The following is a 14,719-nucleotide window of genomic DNA, read 5'->3' as shown; positions in this document are numbered from 1 at the left end:
TCCTTCAGGAGAAGGGCGGTATAGAAATCTAATAAAAGTCAAAGTCAAAGATATCACGCTATCCAGATAAATATGTTAAAGGGAAGTGAGCAATTTTTCATACAGTATTATTTTACCAAAAATATACATATTTTATTGAACATTTATTTTCTAGTTACGGTCTTTTGAAATTCAAAAAATCCCAACCAGCAAGTGCCACTTTTTTCTGCCCAAATAATTCATATTTTGAATTTTAATTTGGAGGGGAGAAGCGGCTATTATATCATTGTATGCTTCCCGGCTTAAGGTTTAGTGTGAAACCTAGATCCTAAATCTTCCTTTAGTCTGAATCACGATCAGATTTCAGAAACTGGGTAACTTATATTGCCGCCAGCGTTAAAAACAAACGAACCAAAACACCTCTACGTAAGTAACTAATTATAGCCGGAGCTTTTCCGGAAGGGCTTTGCATTCTGGGAGATGTAGTTTGGGGTTAGCCAATCAGGAACGCGTAGCGTTAATGGACGTTAGAACTACAAGCTCCAAAATGCAATGCTGGCTGGAGAATTCTGGGAGTTGAAGTCCACAAGTCTTAAAGCGGCCAAGTTTGAAGACCTCTGGTCTACAGGGTATATACTCAGGGATAATCCCATCTGCAGGCAATACTTGTATACTGAAGTCATGAGACAAGGGCTTTTTATTATTTATTTAGTTACGTCTATAGCAGAGGTCTTCAAACTTGGCCGCTTTAAGACTTGTGGACTTCAACTCCCAGAATTCTCCAGCCAGCTATGCTGGCTATGCTATGCTATGCTATACTCTGCTGGCTGGAGAATTCTGGGAGTTGAAGTCCACAAGTCTTAAAGCTGCCAAGTTTTGGAGACCTCTGGACTCTAAACCCATCTAAAAAGTTTGCACAAGTTTGTCAAACCCTGGTTTTTTTTTTGTTGTTGTTGTTGTTTTAAAAAAAACCACTGGGTTTGAACCTGGTGATTCAGACCCAAGCCTTGGATCAGAGGGGGGGGGGCTCCTTTTGGGGGGTGGATCCTGAGATCCACCCAGCGATCGGGATTGGATCGATCTCAGATTCTGCGAAACCCCTTTCTAAGGGATCCTGCCTGGGCGGGTTTCCAAAAGAGCCGCTTCGGGGCGAGCCCTCGTCCACCTTCGTTCCCCTCCCTCGGCCCGCGAGCAGCGGAACCTGGGAACTGTAGTTCCTGGCTCCTCCCTGCGATCCATGTGATCTGGGGCCGGGATTGCCCCCCTCACCCACCCCCGGGCTCCCCCTCGGGCAGGGCAAGGAAGCGAGGCGGGCGGGCGGATGGCTTTGCGCTGCTGCTGGCGCCCTGTGAGCAGAGCCGCGCTGGGAAAAGCGCTGCGAGCCGGAGCAGCGGAGCAAAGCAAGGCCGGGTCCGGCCGCTTGTCCAGCCTTAGCCGCGGCTTTGCAACCGCAGCCTCCGGGCTCCATCAGGTGAGCGCGGAGCCTCCCGGGCGTCCTCCCGAGCGCTGGTGCCTTTTTTTTTTCTTTTTTATGGCCGGTGACCTTTCCAAGGAGAGCCAGCCGGGGGGGAGAAAAGGCACAAGGTCTTCCCCACTTTTTGGCCTTTCGGGCTTCTTCGCCGCCGCCGCCGTGCAAAAGCGCTCGCCTTCCCAGCTGGCGGGGGATTCCCTGGCCAGGATTGTAAAGGGGGGGATTCCCCTCTGAAACTCAGGCTCTATTTATTTATTGTTTGATAGATTGACCTCCAAATGCTATTCGCCATTGCACTCACACGCCCAACGGTGGAAAGGGGATAGATAGAATAAAGCCGGTCCCGGTTACTGGTAGTCCTCGATTTATAGTTCGTAGAGGGACCGTTTTAAAGTTACAACAAGAGCCTTGGTGGAGCAGCGGATTAAAGCGCTCGTAAGTAGCACTTAGCTGCCAGCTGCCTGCGTTTACTGCGAGTTTAAATCTCACCAGGCTCAAGGTTGACTCAGCCTTCCATCCTTCCGAGGTAAGTAAAATGAGGACCCGGATTGTGGGGGCAATAAGTTTATTTATTACTGAGAAGCCCTAAACTGAAGAAATATTGCTAGGAAGAGAAATAAAAGCTATAATTTTTATTCTCATGCCCACACTCCTTTCCGAAGTTACTCTACAGATTTCTGGAATTACTACACAGATATCTCCAAGTGACTTTCTTACAAAGTCTCTTACCTAAAGGTAAAGGTTCCCCGCGCACATATATGCTACCTGTTCCCAACTCTAGGGGGCGCTGCTCATCTCCGTTTCAAAGCCGAAGAGCCAGCGCTGTCCGAAGACATCTCCGTGGTCATGTGGCCGGCATGACTAAACGCCAAAGGCGCATGGAATGCTGTTACCTTTCCACGAAAAGTGGTCCCTATTTTTCTACTTGCATTTTTACGTGTTTTCAAACTGCTAGGTTGGCAGAAGCTGGGACAAGTAACTGGACCTCGCCCCGTTACGCGGCCCGAGGGATTCGAACTGCTGAAGTGCCGACCTTTCGATCGACGAGCTCAGCATCTTAGCCACTGAGCCACTGCATCCCTTACCTACTGATATATAATACTTTGTGGTCCCAAACCATATTGTGAGCGTGAATGGGCCTGAGTTTCTGGAATAACCCAGAATGATGGGCCTGGGTTTTTGGAATAATTTACTGGAGCTTAACATATGTATCTCATTCTTGACTTTAAAAAAAAAAAAAAAATCAAGAACAGCTCACTTCTTTGGAAACCTTGTGAAATTAATTGGTTCCTTGAGAAGCTACTGTTTTAATAATCAGGGATACTTTCTACATCAGCTTTTTATTGACTGCACATGAATTTTTAGTGTTAACTTTTAAGCAGCATTCTTGATCACTTCCTTGAACGTATGATAGAGAACGGTTGAAATGTATTAATTAAATGTATTAAATAAATGATTAGAAATGTTTAACTTGCCCTTGTTTATCTTTTCTTGGAAACGTAGTCTTGATAAAGCTCTTAAGGCAACTCATTCTCACTACCAAGGAGCCTTGGTAGTACAGTGGTCTAAAAAGCACCCTGTTATTAAGACCAGCTGCCTGCAATTACTGCAGGTTCGAATCTCGCCAGGCTCAAGGTTGACTCAGCCTTCCATCCTTTCTAAGGTAGGTAAATTGAGGACCCAGTTTGTGGGGGCAATAAGCTGACTTTGTATAAATATACAAAAAGGATGAAGGCTATTGCTTAGCACATTGTAAGCTGCCCTGAGTCTCCGGAGAAGGGCGGCATATAAATCAAATTAAAAAAAAACAAAAAACTGTTGTTCTTCAAACTAACATTGCACCTAATCCCAATTCCCTTTGAAATTTTGTCCACTGCAGCTGACATCTCCTTCATTTGGATTCCTCTTTGATATTGATGGAGTGCTTTTACGGGGCCGGTTAGTCATTCCCGCTGCAAAGAAGGCATTCCAGAAACTGACAAATGTGAACGGCCACTTTCGTGTGCCTGTTGCATTTGTAACCAATGCCGGGAATTGTTCTCGGGATAGCAAGGCTGAGGAACTGACGGAAGCCCTTGGATTTAAGGTATCGAGATGACTTATGTTATATCAAGTCAATGGCTGACTACAAGAGTAGAGTTCTGAAGTACTAAGAAGATCATTCTCTTAAAAGTCTTTGTGCAGGATTTTTGTAAGGAAAAAGAAACCTATAGTATCTGATTGTAAACTTAGAGCAAGAACGGATCAACTTGCATTGCATCAATTTATTTCGGACTGCAGGTTTTCTATTCCCTTGTAATTGGCCACTGGTATCTCAAGTTGGTAAGACTTGATCCCAAACTCATGGGCTCAACTAACAGAAACTCACTCTAGAATTGGTTTAGTACAACTAATGCTGCATATATTAGTTTGATCTAGTGCTTAAGGTACCAGGCTAGAAATGGAGATCATGAGTTCTAATTCCGCTAATTCAGCTGGTGGGGTGACCTTGGGCCAGTGACTCTCTTTCTCAGCCCAACCCACTTCTGGGTTGCTATTATGAGGAAAATAGGAGGAGGAAGGTATGTTGGATATGTTTGCCGCCTTGAGTTATTTGTAAAAGTAATAAAGGTGGGATATAAATAAATAAACAAATTATAGTCCATTTGTTGGATATTATTTCTATTTATTTGTCATTCATTTATTTTATTTATTTGTATCCCTATATTATTATTTTTAGAATAATAGATTCAAGACGGCGAAGATACCTAATACGCCCCCCTCTTCCTATTTTCCCCACAGCAACAACTCTGTGAGGTGGGTTGAGATGAGAGAGAGAGAGAGAGAGAGAGAGAGAATGACTGGTTTAAAGTCATCAAGATGGCTTTCAGGCCCCAGGTGGGACTTGAACTCATAGTCCCCTGGTTTCTAGCCTGGTGCCTTAACCACTAGACCAAACCGGCTCTTTCTTATTTCCAAGCTGATGCATTAATAGTACAGGTAGTTCTCAACTTACAACCGTTTGTTTAGTGACTGAAGTTTCAATGGCTGAAAAAAGTGACTTAGGACCGTTTTTCACACTTATGACCGTTGTAGCATCTCCATGGTCATATGATCAAAATTCAAAAGCTTGCCAACTGGCTCCTATTTATAACATTGAAATGTCCTGGGGTCATCTGATTACTTTTTATGGCCGCCTGACAAGAAAAGTCAATGGAGAAGCTAGATTCACTTAACAATGTTACTAACTTAACAACCTCAGCGATTCACTTAACAACTGTGGCAAGAAAGGTCATAAAATAGGACGAAACTCACTTAACCTCTCTTGCTTACCGGTAGCAGTGAAAATTTTGGGCTTAATCGAAGACTACCTGTAAGTACATTTTTTTCCTATTTCTGGAGAGATTAAAATTTAAAAGGAATAAAAATATGATGTTCCTGTCAGAGTATTTCTTCCAGGTGAAATGTAGCTATGCAAGTTCATAAAGAGATCCATATTGGGATTGTAATGTGTATTTGGGCTTCTCCTTCCATCACTAAAATCTTCATCAAAAATTGGACTGTCTGCAGTCTGCCCTGTTTGGATGTTGAGGTGAAGCTCTAACATAATATTTCCATGAAACTTCATTTTGTGCTGGATCTGATAATGATTCAGTTCTGAAAAATAATCCCATTAACCTGAATTTGAAGCCTAGAAAAAAATAAATAAAGTATGTGTGTGCCAGAAAAAAAGGGAAGAATATAGTTAATCAAGTCTATGCATGTTTTCTGTTCCTATTTATTATTATTTTTCATTTCAATGAGACAAGAGTTCTCCAAGGAGATTATTAAGTCAGATACATAGTTTCATGCATACATGAAAGATAATAAAACCTTAAAATTCCTCCATAAGTTACACAACAAAAAGAGCATCTTGCTAACATAATAACAGGTACATCAGCCCAAAATTGCCCCACTTCTCAGATTGCTGGAAGAAGAGGAATAATTTATTCCAGTCGTAAACAAATAATGGTGTAAGCACCAGGTTAGCTTTTGAGGAAGAATATTTGAAAAGTCAGGAATAGAAACGCTTTCTTTCTTGTAACTAAGAAGGAACATACATATAGGGAAAGACCTATGATGGTGATGCAAATGTCTACATACAGGAAGAAAAGTTCCTTGAGATAATCTGGCTCCAAATTGTTCAAGACTTTAAATGGCAGCATCAACACTTTGCATTGGCTTGGGGGGAAAAAAAGCACCCAATAAAGCTGATGAAATAGTGACATTGCATGATCATATTAGCCAGTCCCGAATTTGGATAAGCATAAATTTCTGAGCGATCCTTAAAGGAAACTCTATGGTCAATGGGTTATACTAAGTCCATGATGACAAACCTATGGCATCCGTGCCAGAAGTGGCATGCAAAGCCCTCTCTGTGGGCATGCATGCTGTCGCCAGCTGCTCTTCTGGATTTTGTCGCGCGCATGCGCACTGGCCAGCTGCTGTCTTCCAGGCAGGGGTGAAATCCAGCAGGTTCTGACAGGTTCTAGAGAACCGGTAGTGGAAATTCTGAGTAGTTTGGAGAACCGGCAAATACCACCTCTGGCTGGCCCCAGAGTGGGGTGGGAATGGAGATTTTGCAATATCCTTCCCCTGCCACGCCCACCAAGCCACACCACGCCCACCAAGCCATGCCCACAGAACCGGTAGTAAAAAAATATTTCATTACTGCTTCCAGGGTCTGGTGCACGCATGCGCGCCCAATGTGCAACGGAGCCCAGAAGAGAGCAGCTGGTCAGGGCGCATGCACACCGGATCAGCTGGCCGGCACGCATTGATGCTGGAGCCCGGAAGAGCAGGGTTAACCATCACTATGCTAAGTCAACCAAAAGATAACCGCAACATGTATATCTAGACCTGTCTAGGTGCAGCTAGTAACTAGAATATCATCCATATAAAAACATTCCTATTTATGTATCCATTTATTTAAACAAATGTATAAGGATGCCCAGTTCTATAATTGGGTGGGTTATCTGTCCGTCAGTGAAAATGTTGGATCTAGGAGTCTCTCAGTTTTGAAGCTGGCTTTTTCAGTCCACTTTAGAATGAGATAGAAATAATCTGGGCATTAACCAGGCAAATTATTTATGATGGCAGTCTTTGGTTAAAAAGTTGGTTAGCTATCATGTCCTTTGTCTTTCTTTTTCAGGTATCTCCTGAATGGGTAATCCTTTCCCATAGCCCACTGCAACTTTTCCACCAGCTCCATGACAAGTGTGTGCTCGTGAGTGGACAAGGTCCTGTGGAACAAAATGCCAGGGAGTATCCTTTTTGGTTTCCAAAATTTTTCTGTTCCTTTTCCTCCCGCTTCCTTAGTTGTATGTTGAGAAGCAGTGTTACATAATGGGTACAGCTGCATGTATTTGTTCAGTTTCTATCCTGTTTTCCTGTTTTGGAGAGTTCAGAATAGCAGACATGGAAATTTCCCCTTAATGTTCACACAAAAACAAGTAAATTGGGGGTGATACAGTGAGAGGCCCAAATCACACAATTAACCCCGTGGAGGAATAGCAACTTAAACCTAGATCTCGCTGGTTCCGGGCCAATACTGTAGCCCCTGTGCTACTTTGAAATGTTGGATATAGTGAGAAGAAGAGGCTGAAGTCCCATCTGAAGTCCCATCTCGCTCAGTAAGACTCAAATACTCTTGTGGCCTCATCCACAAGAAATAAGATAATAGTGTGATGGTTTGAGGAACATAGTTTTGCATAAATTGATTGGTTGATTGATTATGTGCCATCAAATCGTTGCCAACTCTTAGTGACAATATAGATTTTCTCCATGATCATCTGTCCTTGGCTGGTCTTTCAGATCTTGCACTCTTTACCCACTGTAACTTTGGGTAGCCATTTTGTTTTTAGTCATCTTTTCTTTCCTTTCTACATTCTTTCCTTTCTACATTCTCAGTATTGGGAGTCTTTTTCAGAACACTGGGTCTTATCTAAGGTGGGACAATAATGGGACAATTTTCACCGAATTGGTGATTGTTGATGGTAATTGATTAATCTATGCATCACTTCTATGTAATCATGAGGGAATCATTATTGAAATACACATCAATCCCAAAACAATCCTGAAAGAAATGGTCATGTATTTCTCCTTCCAAATGGGCTGTTAGGTTTCAAAATAGGACGTGGTCGGCTTGTAAATTGAAAAATGGTGCACAGTTTGCATCAGCTGAAAAGTCTTGTCAGTTGAAATTTACAATAAATGGCAACCCAGCAAGAATAATCGTACGAGATAAACAAAGTTGGGTTGTGGGACCTTGGTTACCATTTAATGCATTTTAAATGACCTCTGGAATGAAAGGATTTCAGTAGCAATGACTGCAAAGCAGTGGTGGAATTCAAATTTTTTTACTACTGGTTCTGTGGGCGTGGCTTGGTGGGCATGGTGTGGCTTGGTGGGCGTGGCTTGGTGGGCGTGGCAGGGGAAGGATACTGCAAAATCTCCATTCCCACCCCACTCCTGGAGGAAGGAGATTGCAAAATCTCCATTCCCACCCCACTCGGGGGCCAGCCAGAGGTGGTATTTGCCGGCTCTCCGAACTACTCAAAATTTCTGCTACCGGTTCTCCAGAATCTGTCAGAACCTGCTGAATAGCACCCCTGGTTCAAAGATACTGAATTAAAACTTATGACCATTTTTATCACGGTTGCTATATGAATCACATGGTTCTTAAGCAAATCTGGCTTCCTTAAATGACTTTGCTTGTCAGAAGCCAGCTGGGAAGGTCACAAATTACAACCACTTGATCACAAGATGCTGTAACCATTGTATATATGAGTTGGTTGCCAAGTACCTGAATTGCAATGATAAGTCTGCATGGATGGTGCAATGGTTGTAATTTTGAGGATGGGTCATAACAAGTTTTTTCGAGGCTGTCTTAACTTCAAGCTGTTGTTAAACAAGTGGTTGTAAGTCAAGGACTACCTGTATTTCTGATCATTTTTCTTTGGGGGAGAAGTGCTATTCCTTGACCATCTGAAATAGCTTGGGATTTCAGCATATTCTCACCATTGAAGACATCAGGAAAGCATTTCCTTTGTTGGATATGGTTGATCAGAAGCGGCGGCCTAAAGAACTGGCACGTATTAACCTGGGCATAGAAAAAAGTGTGATGTAGGGGCGAAATATAGATAAACTTTATGTCCCTATAAAATCTACAACGTAATAATATGTGTAAGGTAGTTTTAACTATCTTATTTCCACATGGACAAATGCATTCTGCTGTGAAAATTTTATTACTGTATACCTAATTTGAAGCAGTGCTGATAGAAGAACAGTATCTGCCTTTAAAAAGTGCTGTTCTCAACTTAGATAAAGTTAGGTTTTGCAGATAACAAGCACCCCTATTTATCCATATTCTATCAAGTTGGGACAGCCTGTTGACCTCACTCAGAAATTAATTGGTTGGTTTGATCCCAGCCTATAGATATTATAAATTATAGAGGAAGCCCATATGAAGCCAATTAATGCCATTCCTTTGTATCTGATATAAGAAAAGCTCTTAATGACATCAGGGTTAAGGTTCTAGAACAATGAAGCCTCAGCTATCTCCACTGTGTCATTTCTCTTAGAAAGGAAGTCTTTTGTTCAGAAAAAGGAAATATTGGGGATGGAATTTCTGGGAGAGAAATAAGATCCAGCTAGATCTCTCTTGCTTTATGGACTTAATATTATTTGTTTCTAAATTTGATTATTTTCTCTGGCAATACCTTGACTCATTTGCTTAAAATTTATTTCTTTTTTTTTTTATAGCCTCCTCCAACCACTGACTTTCCCACCATAGAAGGTAACTATTATTGGGCACCTTTGCAGTTTTAAGGATACAGTTTAAGGATACAGTTTAAGGATACAGTTTGCTCTTTTTAGGTCAGGCTTAATTTATGGTCTTGATCAGGCTAAAAATAGCACTTGAAATTTTTTTTTAAAAAAAGTTGTGGACAATCTAATGAATAACATTGTAAAAGTTTTAGAAAGTGTGCTATGCAGGCATGCCTTGTTTAAAAGTTGTCTGGCTTTCTCCAACTTTAGGAATAATTCTGTTGGGGGAGCCAGTAAGGTGGGAAACCTGTCTTCAGTTGATTATTGATATACTCCTGAGTAATGGGAATCCAGGAGTAGAGTTTGCTTCTGCGCCATATCCACATATACCTATCGTTGCTTGCAACATGGACCTCTTATGGATGGCAGAAGCCAAGATGCCAAGGTGAGCAAAATAACTGGTGGGGATGTATCTCTCAATGACATTTTTAATCACTTTCTCCCACCCATCCAAATATCATTAGCATTCTTGATAAATCTCTTGCAGAATAGGCCTTTCCCAATTAGCTTGCATGAGTTAGAAGCTGACTGTTATCCATTAGACAAGTTGTAATTTGGCATTATTTTAGGAAGGGAGCTTTTTTTTATCCTTTATTTTTAATATATCTCAGTCAAATAGACCTGCTAGTGCCATTCTATGTTGGAAGCCCTGCAAATAGTGGAAACCACTGAAATCAGGGGTGAAATTCAGCAGATTCTGACAGGTTCTGGAGAACCGGTAGTGGAAATTTTGAGTAGTTCGGAGAACCTGTAAATACCACTTCTGGCTGGCCCCAGAGTGGGGTGGGAATGGAGATTTTGCAATATCCTTCCCCTGCCATGCCCACCAAGCCACGTCCACAGAACCAGTAGGGAAATATTTTGAATTTCACCCCTGAGATGTCTCCATTCACCTTTGACTGAGCAGCATTAGCAATTTTATATGATTAATAAGTGTTGAAGATTGCTGAGAGCCAGAGAAACTAATATAATGGTATTTCCTAAGCTCCTCCTATTATATCCAGTCTTGAAACATGACTGATGGCCATCAATTCTCTAAGCATCTCGCTTAAGAAAATAATACTTGCAGCAATGTAGTTGGCAAGAACTTTAAGAGTTGAGGGAAAAACCTAGCCTAGACTCTTGGGATCTTTGATCTTCCAGTTTCTCTTATTTGTTTGCTGCAATTTGTGGCTTGCTTGAAGTCAATCCAGGAGCTACAACTAGTACAGAATATGGCTGCCTAATTTTGAACTGAGGCTATATATAATTATGGGCCTGAAAGCACTATAATCTTAGCACCTATGAACTGGCAGGCTCAACTTAAGGGGTTGATGTTTGTTTATAAAGTCATTATAGTTTAGGATTCTAGTATTGAAAATATCACTTTCCTTTATATCGTTCAACTTGTCGGATTCCGAAAGATTTTCTGTATGGAGAATTAGTGCAGGGAAAGCGCCTCAGAGGGAGACCACAGCTGCAATATAAGGATATCTGCAAGAGGGACCTAAAGGCCCTGGGAATGGACATTAACAACTGGGAAAAGTTGACCTTCGATCGTTCAGCTTGGAGGCTAAAGACACAGCATGGCCTTCTCCAATTCGAAGAGACACTTGTTCGGCAGGCTGAGGCAAAGAGGCAGTCCCAGAACCAGCGAAATCTGGGGGCTGGGCAGGGGACAGAATGTATCTGCCCTCAGGGTGGAAGGGATTGCCACTCTCGAATTGGCTTTTTTAGTCACACTAGATGCTGTTTTAGGACCTCTTTCCAGAGCACGATACCATAGTCTCTTGAGACTGAAGGTTGCCAATGATAGCCAACGATGATGTGCAGTCAGATTGCTCGGTGGGCCTTGCTTATGGACATAACCAATAATGGCTCACAGTGTGGTAGCCAGGAGTTGGAATTTTGGAGTAATAGCCCCATTATGATGCCTTTATGTCCAGGCATTTATGAATTAACAAATTGTTGGAAACTTTCTCCTTCCTCTGGAGAAATCCAGGTATTTTTTTCTATCTATTAGGGGAGAGTTCTGAGAGAACATTTTTGTTGTAGTCTAATGGTAACAGAGCAAACCACTAACAAGGGAGCAGCAGCAAATACTGAATTTTGCAAGAGCAAATATCACTGTCAGGTGAACATCCTGGTGTATGTCACTTGATAAGTAAAAACAAAAACACTCTGAAGCTTGCCAGCAGCATCTAAGCCATCTTCTAGGCCAGGCGTATCAAACTCTATTTCACTGAGGGCCGCATCAGGGTTGTGTATTGACGGTGGGAAGTGGAGGTGTGGCCAGAGGGCATGGCCAGATCGACATCACTTGTGTCGCGACAATCTCTTACAGCTCTCTGCCAGCGAAAATGGAGCTCGGGGGGGGCGCGTACAGCCCCCCCCACTCTGTTTTCAGTCACGACGGCCTCCTGCAGCCTCTGCGAGCGAAAGCAGAGTTCACACGGGTGGAGTGGGGTGCACGGAGCCTCCCCGAGCTCTGTTTTCGCTAGTAGAGGCACTGCAGGCCAATCCTTCGCTGCTTCCAGGGTGGCCCCATGGGCCAGATCTAAACACCCCATGGGGCATATCTGGCCCACAGGCCTTGAGTTTGACACCCCTGTTCTAGGCAGTGTGATGGAAGTAGTTTGCTGTGGCCTTTTTTAGTTCTTTTTAGCCAATAGTTCTGGGATTCTTAGGTGATTCTCCCTGGAAGTACTAATTAGGCCTGATCCTGCCTCCACTCTAGTTGCTGTGGCCAGTGCTTGGACATTGAAATATGGTATATTTAATCCAGAATACATATAAGGCAGTGGTGAAATGTAAAATTTGTTACTACCGGTTGTGTGGGCGTGGCTTGGTGGGGTGGTGGTAACGTGACTGGGTGGGCGTGACCAACTTTTTTTTTTTTTTTACTTTTAAAAGCATTTTTTCTACAACCTCTTCAACCGAAGAGGTTGTAAAAAAATGCTTTTAAAAGCCTCTGATGATCAGGCAACTCAGCTGGGATCGTCAGAGGCTTTTAAAAGCATTTTTTTCCCTACAACCTCTTCAGCCAAAGGAAGGATAAATTAATTCCTCCAGAGGTAATACTAATAAACAAAATTCTAGAATGCACAGAAATAGCAAAATTAACAAGTGATCTTAATAATGATGTGAACTCAAAATTCAATGCAGTACGGGAAAGGTGGTACAAATGGTGGAATAATAGAATGAGATCGTAAGGTTACGTTTATTTTCAATAATGGTAGATTCGAATGTACTCGATATGTATATAATGTACAAATGTAATTACATGACACCTCAGATGTTAATAGAGATTTGATGTTTTGTTTTTTTTAAATTTTAAAATCAATAAAGTATATTATAAAAAAAGAAAGAAAGAAAGAAAAAATGCTTTCAAAATTTTAAAAAACAGCCTCTGATGATCGCGCGGTTCAGCTGGGCATGGGGGGGGGCACAGGGATTTTTGCTACCGGTTCTCCGAGCCACCCACCGCCATCACGCTACCGAATCAGGCGATCCGGTCTGAACCAGGAGCATTTCACCCCTGATATAAGGCAAACTGTTGTACTCCAGTCAGTCAATCAGCATCTTTGTTGACTTCCTTTCTCCCTGCCCCACTGTCTTTTCCATTGGCAAGGTTTGGCCATGGCACCTTTCTTGTCTGCTTGGAGAACATCTACAAGAAAATGACTGGGAAAGAATTGAAGTACGAGGCCCTGTTAGGCAAGCCCAGCACTGTTACTTACCGCTATGCTGAACACGTCCTTAAGCAGCAGATGGAGAGTTGTGGCTGGTCATCCCCTCTTCACCAACTCTATGCTATTGGGTAAGCAGTCCTCCTGTTTTAGTTTGGAAAGAGGAAGGTTTTGCCATAGTGCAAAGACCAGTGAGACATATTGTGTTGCTCACTGTTGGATTGGGTTGAGAAAACTATATACATCCAGCCACTGTGTGTAAACCATGGTTTGTGGCTAAGCACAAGGCACAACCTGTCAGGGTGAGAACCTGGTCTCTGTTCCTGCTGCTGATCTTGAACGGCGTATCTGTTTATAAGCAGTAAAGTGCATGGTTAGGGTATGGAGAATTGTCTCAGGTGGAGACAAGTCTACTAATGAGGTTTTTCCCTCATTATTGGCTGTTATTGGCTGTTATTGGAATTGGGGAGTTCTGGTCACAACACAACTGGAAGATAATATGTTGGAGAAGAATGATTTAATGGTTGGCCAAAATCATATATTAACTACTATTTGTCCCGTCCCCACCCTACTGTGTTCTTATATCTTAACTCTACTTATAGGGATAATCCAATGGCTGATATTTATGGTGCCAACCTCTACCACCGCTACCTCCAGAGTCAGGCTGAAGTCAATGTAACTGCTATGGCAGCCGAGAGGGAGAAACATCTGGAGACCCAGAGAGACTGCAGTATCTCAATCAGCTCTGCAAAGAACTGCCACTCTATACTAGTTTGCACCGGGGTCTACAACCCTCATGGAGGCATCCCTACTGGCCCTGAGGACATCCTGAAGATTCTATCCCACGGGCATCGTGATTTCCATTTTGATCCATCCTTGGTGGAAGCTTCTTACGTTGTTCATGATGTGAATGATGCTGTGGAACTTGTATTTCAAAAAGAGAATTGGAAACAAGAATGACCAATCTATTGCCAACAGCATCTGATGTGGGGATGCAAGAAAACGTGGTCTTTTCTTGTTTAACACGTGCCCAAATGAAAGAAAATTCTCCAATCCCCCCCCCTTTTTTTTGGTAGGGATGGTACTAAACAATTTTTCAAAAACCTGAAATTGTCAACCATGTAGTTTAAAATTAATCCCCTTTGCTAACGTTGACTTGGCCAGAGAGGTATAAGGACTTCTTAATTGAATGGATCACTTGGGGATCCCATAGGATTGCACACATCTGTGAGATTTCTTTTTGCCTGAAATACAATCAGCCATTGAATAATCTCACTTTGTGACTTTGTTTCATCCGTTTTATTATTGGGATGGGGAATCCTGTCTAATTACTGTAATCCAGTATCATGAGTGCTGCTACAGGAAGTCCTTGGATTATAACAGTGATTGAGACTGGAATTCCATTGCTAAACATTGCTAAACATATGGTCCCAGCTGCTGTTCTTAAGTGAGGACCACATGGGTTGTTTAGTGAGGAAGTCACATGATTGCGACTTCTGACTTCCTGCCAGTTTCCCCATTGATTTTTCCTGTGGGAAGCCATCAGGGAAGGTTTATAAATCGCAATCACATGACCGCAGGACTCTATTGGTCAGAACCCTGAGGACCTGTCATATGTCCCCCTGATTCAGTGCCACTGCAAGTTTGAACAGTTGTTGACCAGCAGTCATAACCCGATAACCGCCTGTACACTTTTTGGGTTTGCCTTTTTTCCACACAGTTTAATATGACTGCCATATTAAATGTGCATCGT

General features: G+C 42.5%; 1 protein-coding gene across 1 annotated transcript; it reads left to right on the top strand.

Annotated features, from left to right (window-relative positions):
* Positions 1-1,210: 1,210 nt before the first annotated feature.
* On the top strand, positions 1,211-14,241 carry HDHD5 (haloacid dehalogenase like hydrolase domain containing 5). The gene is made up of 8 exons (XM_070947178.1): positions 1,211-1,450; positions 3,330-3,536; positions 6,621-6,733; positions 8,465-8,558; positions 9,233-9,266; positions 9,509-9,683; positions 12,909-13,097; positions 13,569-14,241. Exons 1-8 carry the CDS (start codon positions 1,301-1,303, stop codon positions 13,924-13,926), a joined length of 1,320 nt encoding a protein of 439 aa, XP_070803279.1. The 5' UTR covers positions 1,211-1,300; the 3' UTR covers positions 13,927-14,241.
* Positions 14,242-14,719: the final 478 nt, after the last annotated feature.

This window comes from Pituophis catenifer, unplaced genomic scaffold (genome assembly GCF_029215685.1).
Source record: "Pituophis catenifer annectens isolate HBS135680 unplaced genomic scaffold, rPitCat1.0.hap2 SCAF_7, whole genome shotgun sequence".
In the NCBI taxonomy this organism is placed as follows: Eukaryota; Metazoa; Chordata; class Lepidosauria; order Squamata; family Colubridae; genus Pituophis; species Pituophis catenifer.
The sequence above is the reverse complement of the archived record's forward strand: the minus strand, read 5'-3'. Positions and strand labels throughout refer to the sequence as shown.

Bases quoted from the DNA above. Each gene is read 5' to 3' on its own strand.
- HDHD5 (XM_070947178.1), top strand. From the start codon at position 1,301: ATGGCTTTGCGCTGCTGCTGGCGCCCTGTGAGCAGAGCCGCGCTGGGA. The intron at 3,537-6,620 runs GTATCGAGATGA...TTTCTTTTTCAG, and splicing joins CGGAAGCCCTTGGATTTAAG to GTATCTCCTGAATGGGTAAT. The intron at 6,734-8,464 runs GTATCCTTTTTG...CATCTGAAATAG, and splicing joins GTGGAACAAAATGCCAGGGA to CTTGGGATTTCAGCATATTC.